The following is a 14,732-nucleotide window of genomic DNA, read 5'->3' as shown; positions in this document are numbered from 1 at the left end:
CCCCCCGGAAGTGGGAGATGTTGCCTGGTATTCCCAGCCAGCTGGGGGGAGACACCAGGCCCTGAGGAGGCTGTGCCTTGAAAGAGCTTTGTGCTTACATAAAAACGGCTCCCTGGAAGAGAAGAGCTAATTCTTCTGGGTCTAACACATCACGGGGCAGGACCGCACTGCAGGTTTCCGCAGGGGTTTCCAGGTTCAGCAGGAGGGGCCCAGAGCAGGCCATCCCCCTCCTGCCAAGTTGTTCCAGGCAGGCCCGGTGATGGCGGGTAGGCAGTGTCAACCCCACAAAGGCCTGAGTGCCCAGAGCCTCCCAAGGGGGCAGTGCCTGCAGAGCCTGAGCACAGGGGACAGCGGTGTCCCCAGAGCTGGACCCTGTGGCCCCTTCAGATCCAGCTCAGCCCAGAGTGAGGCCAGTAAGCTGCGGCCAGGGCTTCAGGAGGGGGCGGAGGGTAGGGGGGCGGCCCGACAGAAATGAAACGGGAGGGGCTGCCTGGGCGACTGGCCATCTGTCAGCTCCGGCTGGTGCTTTCCAGGAGCCCACCCACCCGCTCCTCACCCCTCATCTTGTGGCCTGGGCAGGGGTGGGCACGGACAGGGCCTTCCGGAAGATGCCGCGGAGGAAGTGCTCAGACAGTAAAAGAGAAGCCATTTTAACGTGAACAATTCCGTGGTGTTTAGCGCATTCATGATACTGCCACCACCGCTCTCTAGTTCCAGAACATTTCACGATTCCAAAATAAACCCCGTACCCATTACACAGTGAGTCCCCATTTCCCAGCAAGGCCCCCACCCTGCCACAACCATCAGGCTGCCCTCTGTCTCTGTGGGTTTACCTCTTCTGGACATCGTGTACAATCGGCATCACAGACAACGTGACCTTTTGCAACCGGCCCTTTCCATTCGGCGTGAGGCTGTCGAGGCTCGTCTGTATGGTAGTGTGCCGGTGCCTCATTGCTTTCATGCAAATAACATTCCACTTGATGGACAGACACATCGAGCAATGTCCATGACGCCTCCTGCAGGACCAGAGCATGTCGGGCATCCAGGCTAGGCTGGGAAGCTTTAGGGCAACCCTTTCAGAGAAGAACGTGGCAGGACCGTGGAAACTTCCATCGTTCATCCTGGTCCTCCCACTCTGGTCTCCCATGGTGTCTCCGATGACAGAAGTACTGGGACCTGCAACTTCCTTGACGGCCCAGTGGTTTAAGGTTCTGCGCTTCCGTTGCAGGGGGCAGGGGTTCCATCCCTGGTTGGGGAACTAGAGCCCACATGCCCCGCAGTGTGGCCAAAAAAGAGAGGAAGAGAAGCACTAGGACCTGTTCCAGATTCAGCAGCAGCAGGTGGTCAGTCAAGGAAGTTCTAGAGCACCCGCAGCTTGCTGGCCTTACATCACAGCAGAGTCCGGTGATACATGATGAGCTCTTGTGCAGGGAAAGCAGATCACTGAGCTATATGAGCGCCACATAAAATGACGGGGGTAGAGACCCCTGCAGAGGACAGCTGGTGATGAGGGGTTGCAGAGTCTGCACAGACGTCTGTGCCACTAGGGGCACCGCTCTGTGAAACCCTGCGGCCGAGAAAGCAGGCATGGCCAGAGGGGCTCTCGGCAATGCCTCCTTCTCTCACCCTGTCCTCACCCTGGAGACCGCCCTATGAGGTCCCTACCCAGGGAGAGAGGCCAGCCCTGCCTGGGGTCACACAGCCCTGTTCCCTGTGCCTGCCGGAGCCATCTTCCCTGACAGAGACCTCCCTCTCCTCCCCTCGCCTTGAAGGCCAACCCTGGCATGGCTTCCTGGCCCCCCGCAGTGACCCAGAGACAAAGGACAGCTGCCCGGCCTGGCTTCTCACCGGAGGAGGTCAATGGTCCAGCCTTCTGCTGCCGCCTTGGACACGTTGGCCAGCCTGGGTCATCTCCTGGACCACCACCCCCTCCCACCCCTACGAGGCCAGCAGGCAGGGTGGAACCTCTTGGGACAGACAGGAAGTCCACTTGCTCACCCTGGGCTCAGGGAGGCCACGCACTGCTGATGGTCAGCCTCTGATGGTCAGTCTGCCCAGCCCGGTAAGGGCGTACCAAGTGCCAGCAAGCCCCTGGGGGTAGTCAGTGCCAGGCTGGAGTGCCTGGGAGGGATGGGGGACAGCTGCAGCCCCAAGCAGTAAACAGGCCAAGTGGCTGCAGGTATAAAAGCTGGAGCCCCCCACAGCCCCTCAGCACCCCCAGCCCGACCCGCCTCCCCAGAGCCCTCAAGGGAAGCCAGGTGGAGGTGACCCCTGCCTGGGGAGAGGAGGTGTGGGCTCCCGGCTGGGCTGGAGCTGCCCAAGCTGCACTCTGGGAGCTTGAGGCCTTGTCTTCTGCAGGATGAAGGGAGGTCATGGGTGCTAGAGGACCCCAGGAGGTCTCGGGGGTGGGCAGGAAAAGGAGGAGAAAAGAGAGGGGTGGCCCCGAGGCAACTGGATCTACAGGGGTGGGCACATGTGTGCACGCACGTGCCTATGTGGGTCTCTGAGAGCATGGCTGTGAGGTGGGGTCAGCAGTGGGAGACTGAGACCACCTCACAGGGCTCCTGGTGCTGAGTGGAGGAAGGGCCTGGCAGAACAGAGACTCCAAAACCCCCGGCCCCGCCGACTCTGGCAGGCCCACCAAGCCAGTTCTGGGCCCCATGCCCATCCCAGTGGGCCCCACTGCCTCCACCACCCCTGCTCACCTCCCCCTCACCCATGAGGCCTTTATCACTCAACATCTGAATTTGTGATCACTCTCAGGTGCTAGATGCAGACCTCAGCCCCAAGAAGGCCAGGCCCCTGGGCGGTCCAGGGTGGTCTGGGGTCAGGGGAGGGCACTGCCCGCCTTGGAGGGGGCATCCAGAATGCAGCAATATTGGGGATATGTAGGGGTCTGGGGGCACTTGGCTAGGCCTTCCAGCTACAGCCAGCTTTGGCTGTGGAGGGCAGTGAGGTGGGAGGAGAGGGTGGAAGGCCTTTTCAGGGGGAAGGAGGAGGAGGGCAGGGTTCTTGCAGGCACTGGGAGCACCCCAGGAGGCTGGGTAGGGGTTGCAGGGCTGGCTCTGTGTGGTACCTTGTAGCCCCCTCCCCAGTCCACTCCCCGCCCTGACTAGGCGTGCCAAGTGAGACTCCATCCCAGGCCGTGGACCAGGCACTATAAATACACTAACTGCAGCCCCGTGGCCCCTGCCGTCCCCAGCTCTGATCCCAGGCTCCCCTGCCTTCAGGGCAGGGTGTGGAGATGCCCAGATGGCAATGGGGTGGGAAGATGGTAGTAAACAGCCCCACCCAGGGCTCCCACAGCACTCTGCAGTCAGCATGTTAAGCCCAAGCTTGGCCAGACCTGGCGTGGAATTCGGCCCAGTTCCACCTCCAGAAGAGGGTGACACTGGCCCCAGGCAGGGCATCCCTTCCCTCCAGGATGGACCCCAAGATTCCAGGGTAGAGGGGAGAATCAGGGCCACAGCTCAGGATGCAGGCTGGCAGTGTCTGTCCTGTCTCTAAGGCCCCGGCCTGCCCCTGATCCCAACTGACCGCCCCTGCCCCACCTCCCAGACTGGCTGTAAGAACTGACCATTATGAGTGACACGTGGAGGACCTAGCTCCAGGCTCCCCACAGGGTCCGACACCCTTTCCCTACCATCTCCTTCCCTCCTGGCTCCTTGCAGGACCCTGCAAAGGGGCGGAGGTGGGCAGGGGTCTCCCCATGTCACAGATGAGGAGCTTGAGGCCCAAAGCAGCTGGGGGAGGGCCATGCCCAGGGTCAGGAAGTAGGACACAGCCCTGGGCTGCATTCAGCCCTCCCTGCCCCCTGCCGCAGCAACTTTGCAACCTTTGACCCGGGGCTTCTCTACTGGGAGAAAGTCTCTTCCAGCCACTGCCCGACTGGCTTTCACCCTAAAGGTCAAGGAGTTGCCTCTCCTGGCGGCAGAGGCAGATTCCAGAAGGCTCCACCAACTTCGGAGAGGGCCAAGGAGCCTCTGAAATAGCTGCTCTGCTACAAGCCCCAGAACCAACCCACCCTGGGGACAGCAACCCAAGAGCACTGCGGGTCACAAGCTGCAACTGTTGAGGCACAGGATGGCCTGGTCCCTGCCTGCCAACCCTCGGCCTGTGTCCAGACCCACATGCCCAGCCGGAGTCCTAGCCTAACCCAGTGGCTCCTGCCTGACTCTCCCGGAAGTGGGGAACCGTGCCCTGCACACACACCCTCAGGGCAGATGCACCGCCCTCCTGAGGACCTGAGAGCGGGGCGGGGCCATCCTCCTGGAGCCCTTCTGGGTCTCACTCAGTCCAGAACCAGCTTGAGACCGTCCTGCACACAGCACGCCTCCCAGCTGGCAGTTCCTGTCCAGCCAGGATGACCAGGGCCCACTGGTCTGGGGCCTGGAGAGAGAGAGAGACTGGCCCTGGGCCCTGAGTCCTGCAGGAGGAGCTGGTGCTTCAGGTAACCAGGAAGGCTTCCCAGAGCGGGCAGCTTTGAGATGAGCCTTGAAGGATGGAGGAAGTTACCCAGCAGCGCCAAGGGGTCAGACAGCGCCACCCCCACCTCTTGGGAGCAGAGCAAAGGACCTCGCATGCATCACTAAATGTCTTGGAGCCTCAGTCTCTTCTGTGTAGAGGTGTAACACCTCAAGGTGGCTAGCTACCAAGAGGCAGGGCTCAGACACGTCTTTCTCAAGGCCTGGGCACGGGGGCCTCTGCAAGGCTGGGACCCCAGGTACTAGGACAGCTGACCCCGCCTGGCTTTCTGTCAGGTGTCTGTCAGTCTGACCACGCCTGTCTTTCTGCTGCCCTTGGACCTGAGGCACCAAGGTACTACCTGTCTTGGACTACCCTGCCCCCTGTGGACGCAGGAGCCCCTGGGCTGGGGGAGGGCACAGGAACCGCGGGCCGCGTCCCAGGGCAGGAGTCTCCCTCTGAGCCCAGGCCCTGCTGGCTGACACACCCATCCATTCCCAGGCTCCTTCAGATACATCAGTTCTTCCAGTACATGCAGAAGTTCCAGGCCTCAGGGCAGCTGGACAGCGTCATCCACAAGGCCTTCCAGACCCTGGACAAGGACCAGAGCAGCTTCATCGAGTGAAATGAGATAAAGTAACAACCAGAGCCAGCGACAGGGGGTCCTGAACCCTGGGGCCCTTCCCAGCCTATGGCTACCATGCCCACTCCAGAAGACCTGTTACCCCCTGGGGCTCCAGCAGGCCTTGTGGGAGATGGGGCCAGGCCAGAAACAGCACTGGGCCCAGGCCCAGAAACCCCTCTGAAGCTGGGCCTCAGTATCCCCACTGTAAAGTGGGGAGCACCTCATAAGCCATCGGGCAACAGCCAGATGCCCCCTCAGTTCTGACCTGAGCCCACCCCTGACCCTAGGTACACCCTGTCCACCATCCCCAGCAGGGGACCCACCACTGATGGATGAGGAGGCTGAGGCCGTGATCCAGGGGGCTGACACAGATGGGGATGGGAGGATTGACTTTGAAGGTGGGGCAGCAGAGATGATAGGGGCAGGAGAACCTCTCAGTACCTTCCTGCCCCCCAACCCCTCCATCACTCACACTCAGGCAGTTAGCTCCACGTCCAGTGCCCATCTTGGCGCAGAGCTGACCAGGCTCCCCACTGCCAGGCATGGACCCCACCCCCCGAAGCTGCAACCACCTGTGGTGGTCACCATCATCCCCAGTTCACAGATGGGGAAGCTGAGTCTGGGGGATGCTGAGTAGGCTGAGGCATTTCACTGGGTCCAGGGAAGCTGCTGCAAGTTTCTGAGCAGAGGAAGGATGGCCCAAGCTGGCTTTGGGGAAGGTCAAGGGGACACAGAAGATGGGGGGGGTGTGGTTCCTGAGATGTGCAGAGGAGGTTTGAAGCAGGGACCAGGACCTGAGAAGCTGCAGAGGTGGGTGCAGAAGAAAGGAGGTTGCCCAGGAGGAATGGCATTCGTGGGGCTTGCAGGCCTTCTTTGGAGCTCCCCATGGCTGCTCTGGGGATCTGCATCATCTTGCTGCCCACCCACCCTCCCCAGATGTTGACCCCAAGCCTGGAGGATGACCCTGGGAACAGGCAAGCACGGGCCAGAGCCCCAGACAGGCTGGGGGTGGTGCCTGTCCCCACCACCCCCAGCCTCCACTTTCTGCCCTCAAATGCCAGCAAAACTTGACCTGTAGGTGGTCATGAGACTTAATCGAGGGGCAGTCTGGCCAAGGGGTCCATTTAGGACAAGCCTCCCAGCCTCTCGAGGCCTCAGTTTCCCCACTGAAGGTGGGACGGTCATAGGAGCACCTGTTCTGAGGCTGTGAGGGGAGGGTCCATCGTAAGACCCAGGGTGGGCAAACACATTACCACCAAGCAGGCTGGACACAGGGCGCGTGGCGGCAGTGAGGGGCGCTCGGGCAGCCAAGTCCTTCCTGCTCCACACCCAGGACTCGGGAATACAGGATGCAGGGGTCTCCTGCACTGTGGGGTCTCCCATCATAAAGGACACTTCCGTGGGGCCTGCAGGCCTTGGAGAGGTACAGCCAGGGGTTTTTTTTACTAGAAAATCTGTCTCCTACTCTAGAATTTCCTGAATTGATCAAAAAAGAGAAAATTCCAAAGAAGAAGTAGCGCCATGCTCAGCTCCGGTCAGCCGAGTGTCCCCCAAGCAGCATCATGGGATTCGAGAGGCCCTGTGGAGAAGGCCATGGCGGTGGACACAGCTTGGGCCAGGAAAATAGAAGAAAAACAGCACGGAATGAACTGAAGCTCATATATTTGTCAGGGGTGTGCAGCATCAGCTGGGGTGGGGTCGTGAGTCTCTGGGTGGCAGGTAGGGAGCAGAGCGGCACGGGGGGTACAGGAGTGAAAATGGGAGGCTGAGGGATGGTGCGTCCAGCCTCTGCCCCTTCTTGTTCCTACACCCTTGGACGGTGGCCCCTCCTCCAGCCCCGACCCCTTCCAGATGGATCAGCCCTCCCAGCTCAGTGCTTTCTGGGCCCAGACCCGTGCCACCCACCCCTGCATACCCCCAGCCCCAGGCTCCCCTGGGCTCTGCACAGGTTGCTCACCAGGCTGGGTCCAAGGCCACCTGGAGTCCACAGTGAGGGGACAGCATCAGCCCTGCCCTCTGGACAAGTCCAGGGCTCAGATCTCTGCTTCCTCCTCCTCCCCATGAGACCCCCTCCCTTCTCCTCAAGCCCTCCCTCCTGGAGGAGTCCCCCCACCCCACCTGGCCTGCCCCAACCACTGCTCCACCCACACCCGCCCACCTGGTGGGCTCCCATCTTGCAGTTTCAGCATCTCTCTCCGGTACTCCAGACCCCTGCATCCATTCTGGCTACATGACGCCCTGTCTCGTGGGATGGAGGCGTCTCAGACTGCACCTGCCCAAGGCTGAGCTCCCAGCCTCCTCCCAAAGCCCCACCCTTGGTCTTCTCATCTGTTAGAACCATGTCGTTCCTTGGCTTTCAGGCCGGGAGCCCTGTGGTCACCGTGCAGAGAGGGTGTGGGTGTGCTCCCCACTTCATCCTGGGGCTGGTGGCTGGGACAGCGCTGGGCCCCCATCTCAGCCCCCTGCGTCCACGGGGGTGTGGTGGGTTCTCTCCTCACAGCCGCCCTGGGACTCCAGGCCCCCTAGGGTGGAGGGGCCACAGGTGGCTGGGTCACCGCAGGGCGAAGGCACTGCCCTCGGGAGCCCCTGAGGTGGGCTATTGCAGGCGTGGCAGCCCGTGAGCCAAACAGCTGTCATCCTAGCTCCTCCCCTTTAACACCCGCCTGTAAGGCAACCCCGCTGCCTCTGCCCTCCACACGCATTCAGAGCCCCACTTCCGCACCATCCAGGCCACCACCAGCTCTTGCCTAGATGACCACCTTGGGCTCCCAACTGCCCTCCCCGCCTCCACCCTCCAACAATGGGCTCTCAACATAGCAGCCAGAGAGGTTCTTTTAAAATATAAGTCAGACCTGTCACTCTCTTGGTACTTTCCAGAGGCTCCCCTCTCATGCAGTTGAACCAAATCCTTGGGATGCCCGCATGCTCCCTGACTTCAGACCCTCCCACCCTCACTGCAGACACACTGGCCTCCCCACTGCTCCCCAGACAGGAACCAGGCTGCCCGAGAGCCTTTGCGTGGCTGTACCATGCTTCCCTAGGCATCTGCATGACTAACTCCCTCATCTCCTATGTTTTCCTCAAATGTTACATCTCAAAGAGGCCAACCCTACCCTGTCCCACATTCCACTCTCTTGCCCAGCATCCCACATTCTTCTTGCTCTGTTCTCTCCATAGCGCTCCCGTCTCCTAATATACCACATGCACACGTGTCAGTTGCTTCCGTCCTGTCTGACTCTTTGCCACCCTGCGGCCCATAACCCAGCAGGCCCCTCTGTCCATGGGATTCTCCAGGCGTGAATACTGCTGTGGATTGCCATGCCCTTCTCCAGGGGATCTTCCCAACCCAGGGATCAAACCTGTTTCTCCTGCATTGGCAGGCAGGTTCTCTACCACTAGCGACAGCTGGGAAGCCCCTAATATAACACATCACTTGCTTATATATTGTTTATTATGAGCAAGCAAAGCATCATGGGTTCTGAGATTCCAGAAAGGAAAATCCAAGAAGTGAGCCTGACACTGGCACAGGGTCCCTGCCAAGGTTTGAAGCTGATTTAAGACGCTTGCTTCTTGGAAGAAAAGCTATGACAAACCTACACAACGTATTAAAAAGCAGAGCCATCACTTTGCCAACAAAGGCCTGTGTAGTCAAAGCTATGATTTTCCCAGTAGTCATGTATCGATGTGAGAGTCAGACCATAAAGAAGGCTGAGCACCAAAGAATTGACACTTTCAAACTGTGGTGCTGCAGAAGACTCTTGAGAGTCCCTTGGACAACAAGGAGATCAAACCAGTCAATCCCAAAGGAAATCAACCCTGAATATTCATTGGAAGGACTGACGCTAAAGCTGAGGCTCCAGTACTTTGGCTACCTGATGTGAAGAGCTGACTCATTGGAAAAGACCCTGATTCTGGGAAACATTGAGGGTAGGAGGAGAAGGGGACAACAGAGGATGAGATGATGGCATCACTGATTCAATGGAAATGAGTCTGAGCAAACTCCGGGGATGGTGAAGGATAGGGAAGCCTGGCATGCTGCTGTTCATGCAGTTGTAGAGTCGGACACGACTGGGCGACTGAACAACAGTGAGGGAGAGGCTGACCGGCTGAGGAGGGCGTCCAGTAGTCTCCTGGGTCTTCAATATCTACTAGAGAGGAGGGTCTTTGCTTGTGGGTCCTATGGGGCTAGGAGTGAGGGGTGAGGACAGGAGTACCAGGTCAGTCCTCACAGAGACGAGCCCAGCCTCAGCCAGCCCAGTCCCTATCCTAACTGCTACTAGAGCAAAAGTAATTCCCCTGAACTGAGGTCCAAATTCAGCTCAATGCAGACCACACCTGACCACACTCATTCATCTGCATGTTGTCTGTGGCTGGTTTCATGCTATGCTTAACTAGAAGGTCACAGAAAGGCTTAAAAAAAAAATCGCAAAGATACAACATGCAAATGCCATGTAGAGAAAGCTGGTGTGGCTGCTACCATCAGACGAAGGATACTTTAAGGCAAGATGCACTGCTAGGCAAAGAGGGACGGTTTGTAAAGATAAAGGGTCAACACCCCACCAGGAAGACACACTGCTCTAAATTTGTATGCACCTACTAACATAGCCTCCAAACACATAAAGCAAAAATGGACCAACTAATATGAAAAAGAGGTGATGCAAATTCACTGTTGGAAAGTTTAGCATTCCTCTCTTAGGAACTGATAGAGCAAGTAGGAAAGAAATCAGTAAGGATAAAGCACAATGAATTAACCAGAGGAGCTAGAAAACCAAAGAGATTTTTCTTTGGAGGCTGAGGCCTAAGAGATGACCCTCCACCCAGGGTATAGTGCCACCCAGCCCACTATCCCTACCCAGGGAACAGGAATGGCATCTCAGTCCCCCTCCTTTGAGGCACACCTGAGCAGGAGGAACAGTCCCAGCAAGGCAGGCCCCCCACCCCACCCGCACCATTGTAGCCTCTCAGGGACACGTTTTCACCAGCTGGGACGTGTGGGATGCCACCACAAGGCCAACGGGCAGGTTATGGGCAGGATAGAGACCCTGGATGACACAAAAGCCCAGACCAGTTATGTCAGGAGCAAATTATTATGGGAGACAACAAAAACTTGAATAAAAGTAAAGTGAAGAGCTCGAATAATATTAGGTTGGTGCAATGTAATTGTGGTTTCAGACCGTGAATTTTAACTTATAACTAGGCTCAAACACATCTTTATTAATCAAAATAGGAACCATTACAATCAACACATTTCTGCCAACGAGAAACAAGTTTGTTTATTCCCATGGCATAAAAATCGGTGCTTCAGATTCGACGAACTCTTACAAAGCATTTTCTGCCTTCTGTTGGTTGTGAAAGCATTCTCCCTGCAAAAAGCTGTCAAGACCCTTGAAGAACTGGTAGCTGGCTGGTGAGAGATCAGGTGAATATGGTGGATGAGGCAAAACTTTGCAGCCCAGTTCGTTCAACTTTTGAAGCGCTGGTTTTGTGACGTGCAGTCGAGTGTTGTTGTGCAGCACGGGGCCCTTTCTGCTGAGCAATGCCAGCTGCAGGCACTGCAGTTTTCAGGCATCTCATCAATTTGCTGAGCATACTTCTCAGATGTGATGGTTTCACCAAGATTCAAAAAGCTGGAGTGGATAAGATGGGCCACAAGCCACTGAACATTGACCGTGACCGTTTTTGGAAGTGCTTTAGAGCTTCTTCTCAGTCCAACCACTGAGCTGGTCATCACCGGTTGTCATATCAAATCCATTTTTTGTCGCACGTCACAACCTGATCATGAAATGGTTCATTGTTGTTGGGTAGAGTAAGAGAAGATGACATTTCCAAACAACGATTTTTCTGGTTTGTGGTCAGCTCATGAGGCACCCGCTTATCCAGCTTTCACCTTTCTAATTTGCTTCAAATGCTGAATGACCAGAGAATGGTTGACATTGAGTTCTTCGGCAACTTCTCATGTAGTTGTAAAAGGATCAGCTTCTATAACCTCTCAATTGGTCATTGTCAACTTCTGAGGGCCAGCCCCTGCACGCCTCAGCTTCAAGGCTCTCATCTCTTTTGCGAAACGTCTTGAACCACTACTGCACTGTACGTTTGTTAGGAGTTCCTGGGCCAAATGCATTGTTGATGTTGCAAGTAGTCTCTGCTGCTTTACCATTTTGAACTCAAATAAGAAAATTGCTCAAATTTGCTCTCTAATACCATTTCCCTAGTCTAAAATAAATATAAAATAAATAGCAAGTAATGTCACTAGCAAAAAAAAAAAATGAGAAATGTGCATTAAAATGATATATAACATAACTACATTTATTTAAGAATATATTCCAATATCAAACAGCAACGTTCAACAATGTAAAACCTCAATTACTTTTGCACCAACCTATTAGAAGAATATAATCAGATTGATTATATTCTTTGCAGCCAAAGATGGAGAACCTCTATACAGTCAGCAAAAACAAGACCAGGAGCTGACTGTGGCTCAGATCATGAACTCCTTATTGCCAAATTCAGACTTAAATTGAAGAAAGTGGGGAAAACCACTAGACCATTCAGGTATGACCTAAATTAAACCCCTTGTGATTATACAGTGGAAGTGAGAAATAGATTTAAGGGACTAGATCTGATAGAGTGCCTGATGAACTATGGATGGAGGTTCAGGTTCGTGACATTGTACAGGAGACAGGGATTAAGACCATCCCCATGGAAAAGAAATGCAAAAAAACAAAATGGCTGTCTGAGGAGGCCTTACAAATAGCTGTGAAAAGAAGAGAAGCGAAAAGCAAAGGAGAAAAGGAAAGATATAAACATCTGAATGCAGAGTTCCAAAGAATAGCAAGGAGAGATAAGAAAGGCTTCCTCAGCGATCAATACAAAGAAATAGAGGAAAACAACAGAATGGGAAAGACTAGAGATCTCGTCAAGAAAATTAGAGATACTAAGGGAACATTTCATGCAAAGATGGGCTCGATAAAGGACAGAAATGGTATGGACCTAACAGAAGCAGAAGATATTAAGAAGAGGTGGCAAGAATACACAGAAGAACTGTACATAAAAGAGCTTCACGACCCAGATAATCACGATGGTGTGATCACTCACCTAGAGCCAGACACCCTGGAATGTGAAGTCAAGTGGGCCTTAGAAAGCATCACTACGAACAAAGCTAGTGGAGGTGATGGAATTCCAGTTGAGCTATTTCAAATCCTGAAAAATGATGCTGAAAGTGCTGCACTCAATATGCCAGCAAGTTTGGAAAACAGCAGTGGCCATAGGACTGGAAAAGGTCAGTTTTCATTCCAATCCCAAAGAAAGACAATGCCAAAGAATGCTCAAACTACCGCACAATTGCACTCATCTCACACACTAGTAAAGTAATGCTCAAGATTCTCCAAGCCAGGCTTCAGCAATACGTGAACCGTGAACTTCCAGATGTTCAAGCTGGTTTTAGAAAAGGCAGAGGAACCAGAGATCAAATTGCCAACATCCGCTGGATCATCGAAAAAGCAAGAGTTCCAGAAAAACATCTATTTCTGCTTTGACTATGCCAAAGCCTTTGACTGTGTGGATCACAATAAACTGTGGAAAATTCTGAAAGAGATGGGAATACCAGACCACCTGACCTGCCTCTTGAGAAACCTATATGCAGATCAGGAAGCAACAGTTAGAACTGGACATGGAACAATAGACTGGTTCCAAATAGGAAAAGGAGTATGTCAAGGCTGTATATTGTCACCATGCTTATTTAACTTATACGCAGAGTACATCATGAGAAACACTGGGCTGGAAGAAGCACAAGCTGGAATTAAGATTGCCAGAAGAAGTATCAATAACCTCAGATATGCAGATGACACCCTTATGGCAAAAAGTGAAGAGGAACTAAAAAGCCTCTTGATGAAAGTGAAAGAGGAGAGTGAAAAAGTTGGCTTAAAGCTCAACATTCAGAAAACTAAGATCATGGTATCTGGTCCCATCACTTCATGGGAAATAGATGGGGAAACAGTGTCAGACTTTATTTTTTGCGGGGCTCCAAAATCACTGCAGGTGGTGACTGCAGCCATGAAGTTGGAAGACGCTTGCTCCTTGGAAGGAAAGTTATGACCAACCTAGACAGTATATTGAAAAGCAGAGATATTACTTTGCCAACAAAGGTCCATCTAGTCAAGGCTATGGTTTTTCCAATGGTCATGTATGGATGTGAGAGTTGGACTGTGAAGAATTTGGAGCTGAGCTCCAAAGAATTGATGCTTTTGAACTGTGGTGTTGGAGAAGACTCTTGAGAGTCCCTTGGACTGCAAGGAGATCCAACCAGTCCACCCTAAAGGAGATTAGTCCTGGGTGTTCATTGGAAGGACTGATGCTAAAGCTGAAACTCCAATACTTTGGCCACCTCATGCGAAGAGTTGACTCATTGGAAAAGACCCTGATGCTGGGAGGGATTGGGGGCAGGAGGAGAAGGGAACGACAGAGGGTGAGATGGCTGGATAGCATCACCGACTCGATGGACATGAGTTTGAGTGAATTCCGAGAGTTGGTGATGGACAGGGAGGCCTGGCGTGCTGCAATTCATGAGGTTGCAAAGAGTTGGACACGACTGAGCGACTGAACTGAACTGAAGAGGTGAGAGAGTGTAAGATGCAGAAATTGGTACAGAAGGGCACCCAGCCTGTTCTCTGAACAGAAAAATGAATGGATGGATGAACAAATGAACAGATGAATGAAAAGCTGTAAATCAGAATGTGGGGAGTCAGGCACCATCTTCCTCATAGGAAAGCCACCACTGTCCATTTCCTGGCTGCTTCTCTGGCTGTCAAGAAGGCCATCCCCCTGTCCCACCAACTCTCTCTGAAAGCCACCCCCAAGTGTCTGTCTTCCCTTGTGCTGAAAACCTCGCTTGCAAAAATACTATAGTTTAGTAATTTACAGCTGTCTCCCCCTAGCAACTCCCAATAACAGCTTCAGCTAAAACTACATTTTGGGGGAGGATTAGAGGACCCAAAAGTATGTCAGAACAGGCTGCTTCTCCCAGAGCTGGTCCCTGCCCAGTCCCCAGGGCCCCCGGCCTGGAGACCAGCAAGCAGCCAGCTCCCTCTGCCTGTGTGGCCGCTTGTTGGGGAGGGGCAGGCCCAGCATCTGAAGCCAGGAAGGGCCAGGCCCAGGGCGGCCCTGCTCTTTCACTGCTGCATCTGGCTCCAGCCCCAGGTTCTGCGAGCAATCAGCTCTGGCACGAAGGAAGGAAGCAGCCGTCCTGTGCAAATGAGGAAACTGGGGCCCCGACACCCCAAGGCAGGGACAGGGGTGCCAGGAGGGGCCTCGGGTCAGCGCTCCTGTGAGCTCCTTCAGGCCCGTGGGGAGTCTGGCTCTGCCCTTGTGGCTGTCAAGACTGAGAGTGACTGCTGCCGGGACCCATGCCAGTGAGAGCCCAACCCCCAGGACCTTCTGAGAGTGCAGGAGGGGCACCACCTCCACCAGGGCCAGCCCCTGCAACCCCACAAGTGCCAGCTCTCCCCAGTGGCCTGGCCTAGCACCTTCGGCCAGGGTAGTTGCAGTGACAGAGTGCCTGGCAGGGGGGAGGGGGAGGGGAGTCCCCAGAGGAGGAGCCTCCCCTTTGCTGCCCTCTAGCTCCCTTGCCCAGCCCTTCCAGGATAGG

General features: G+C 54.7%; 1 protein-coding gene across 1 annotated transcript; it reads left to right on the top strand.

Annotated features, from left to right (window-relative positions):
* The first annotated feature begins 259 nt into the window (after positions 1–259).
* PVALEF (parvalbumin like EF-hand containing) lies at positions 260–6,320 on the top strand. Its single transcript, XM_061389885.1, is given in 4 exon segments — positions 260–266; positions 4,860–5,100; positions 5,377–5,409; positions 5,411–6,320. Coding segments are annotated over 4 exon segments (597 nt in total). The 3' UTR covers positions 5,727–6,320.
* The last annotated feature ends 8,412 nt before the right edge of the window (positions 6,321–14,732 follow it).

The sequence above is a fragment of the Bos javanicus genome, chromosome 19 (assembly GCF_032452875.1).
Source record: "Bos javanicus breed banteng chromosome 19, ARS-OSU_banteng_1.0, whole genome shotgun sequence".
Taxonomy (NCBI): Eukaryota; Metazoa; Chordata; class Mammalia; order Artiodactyla; family Bovidae; genus Bos; species Bos javanicus.
Note: the sequence above shows the minus strand (reverse complement) of the source record. Positions and strands in the feature narration are given on the sequence as shown.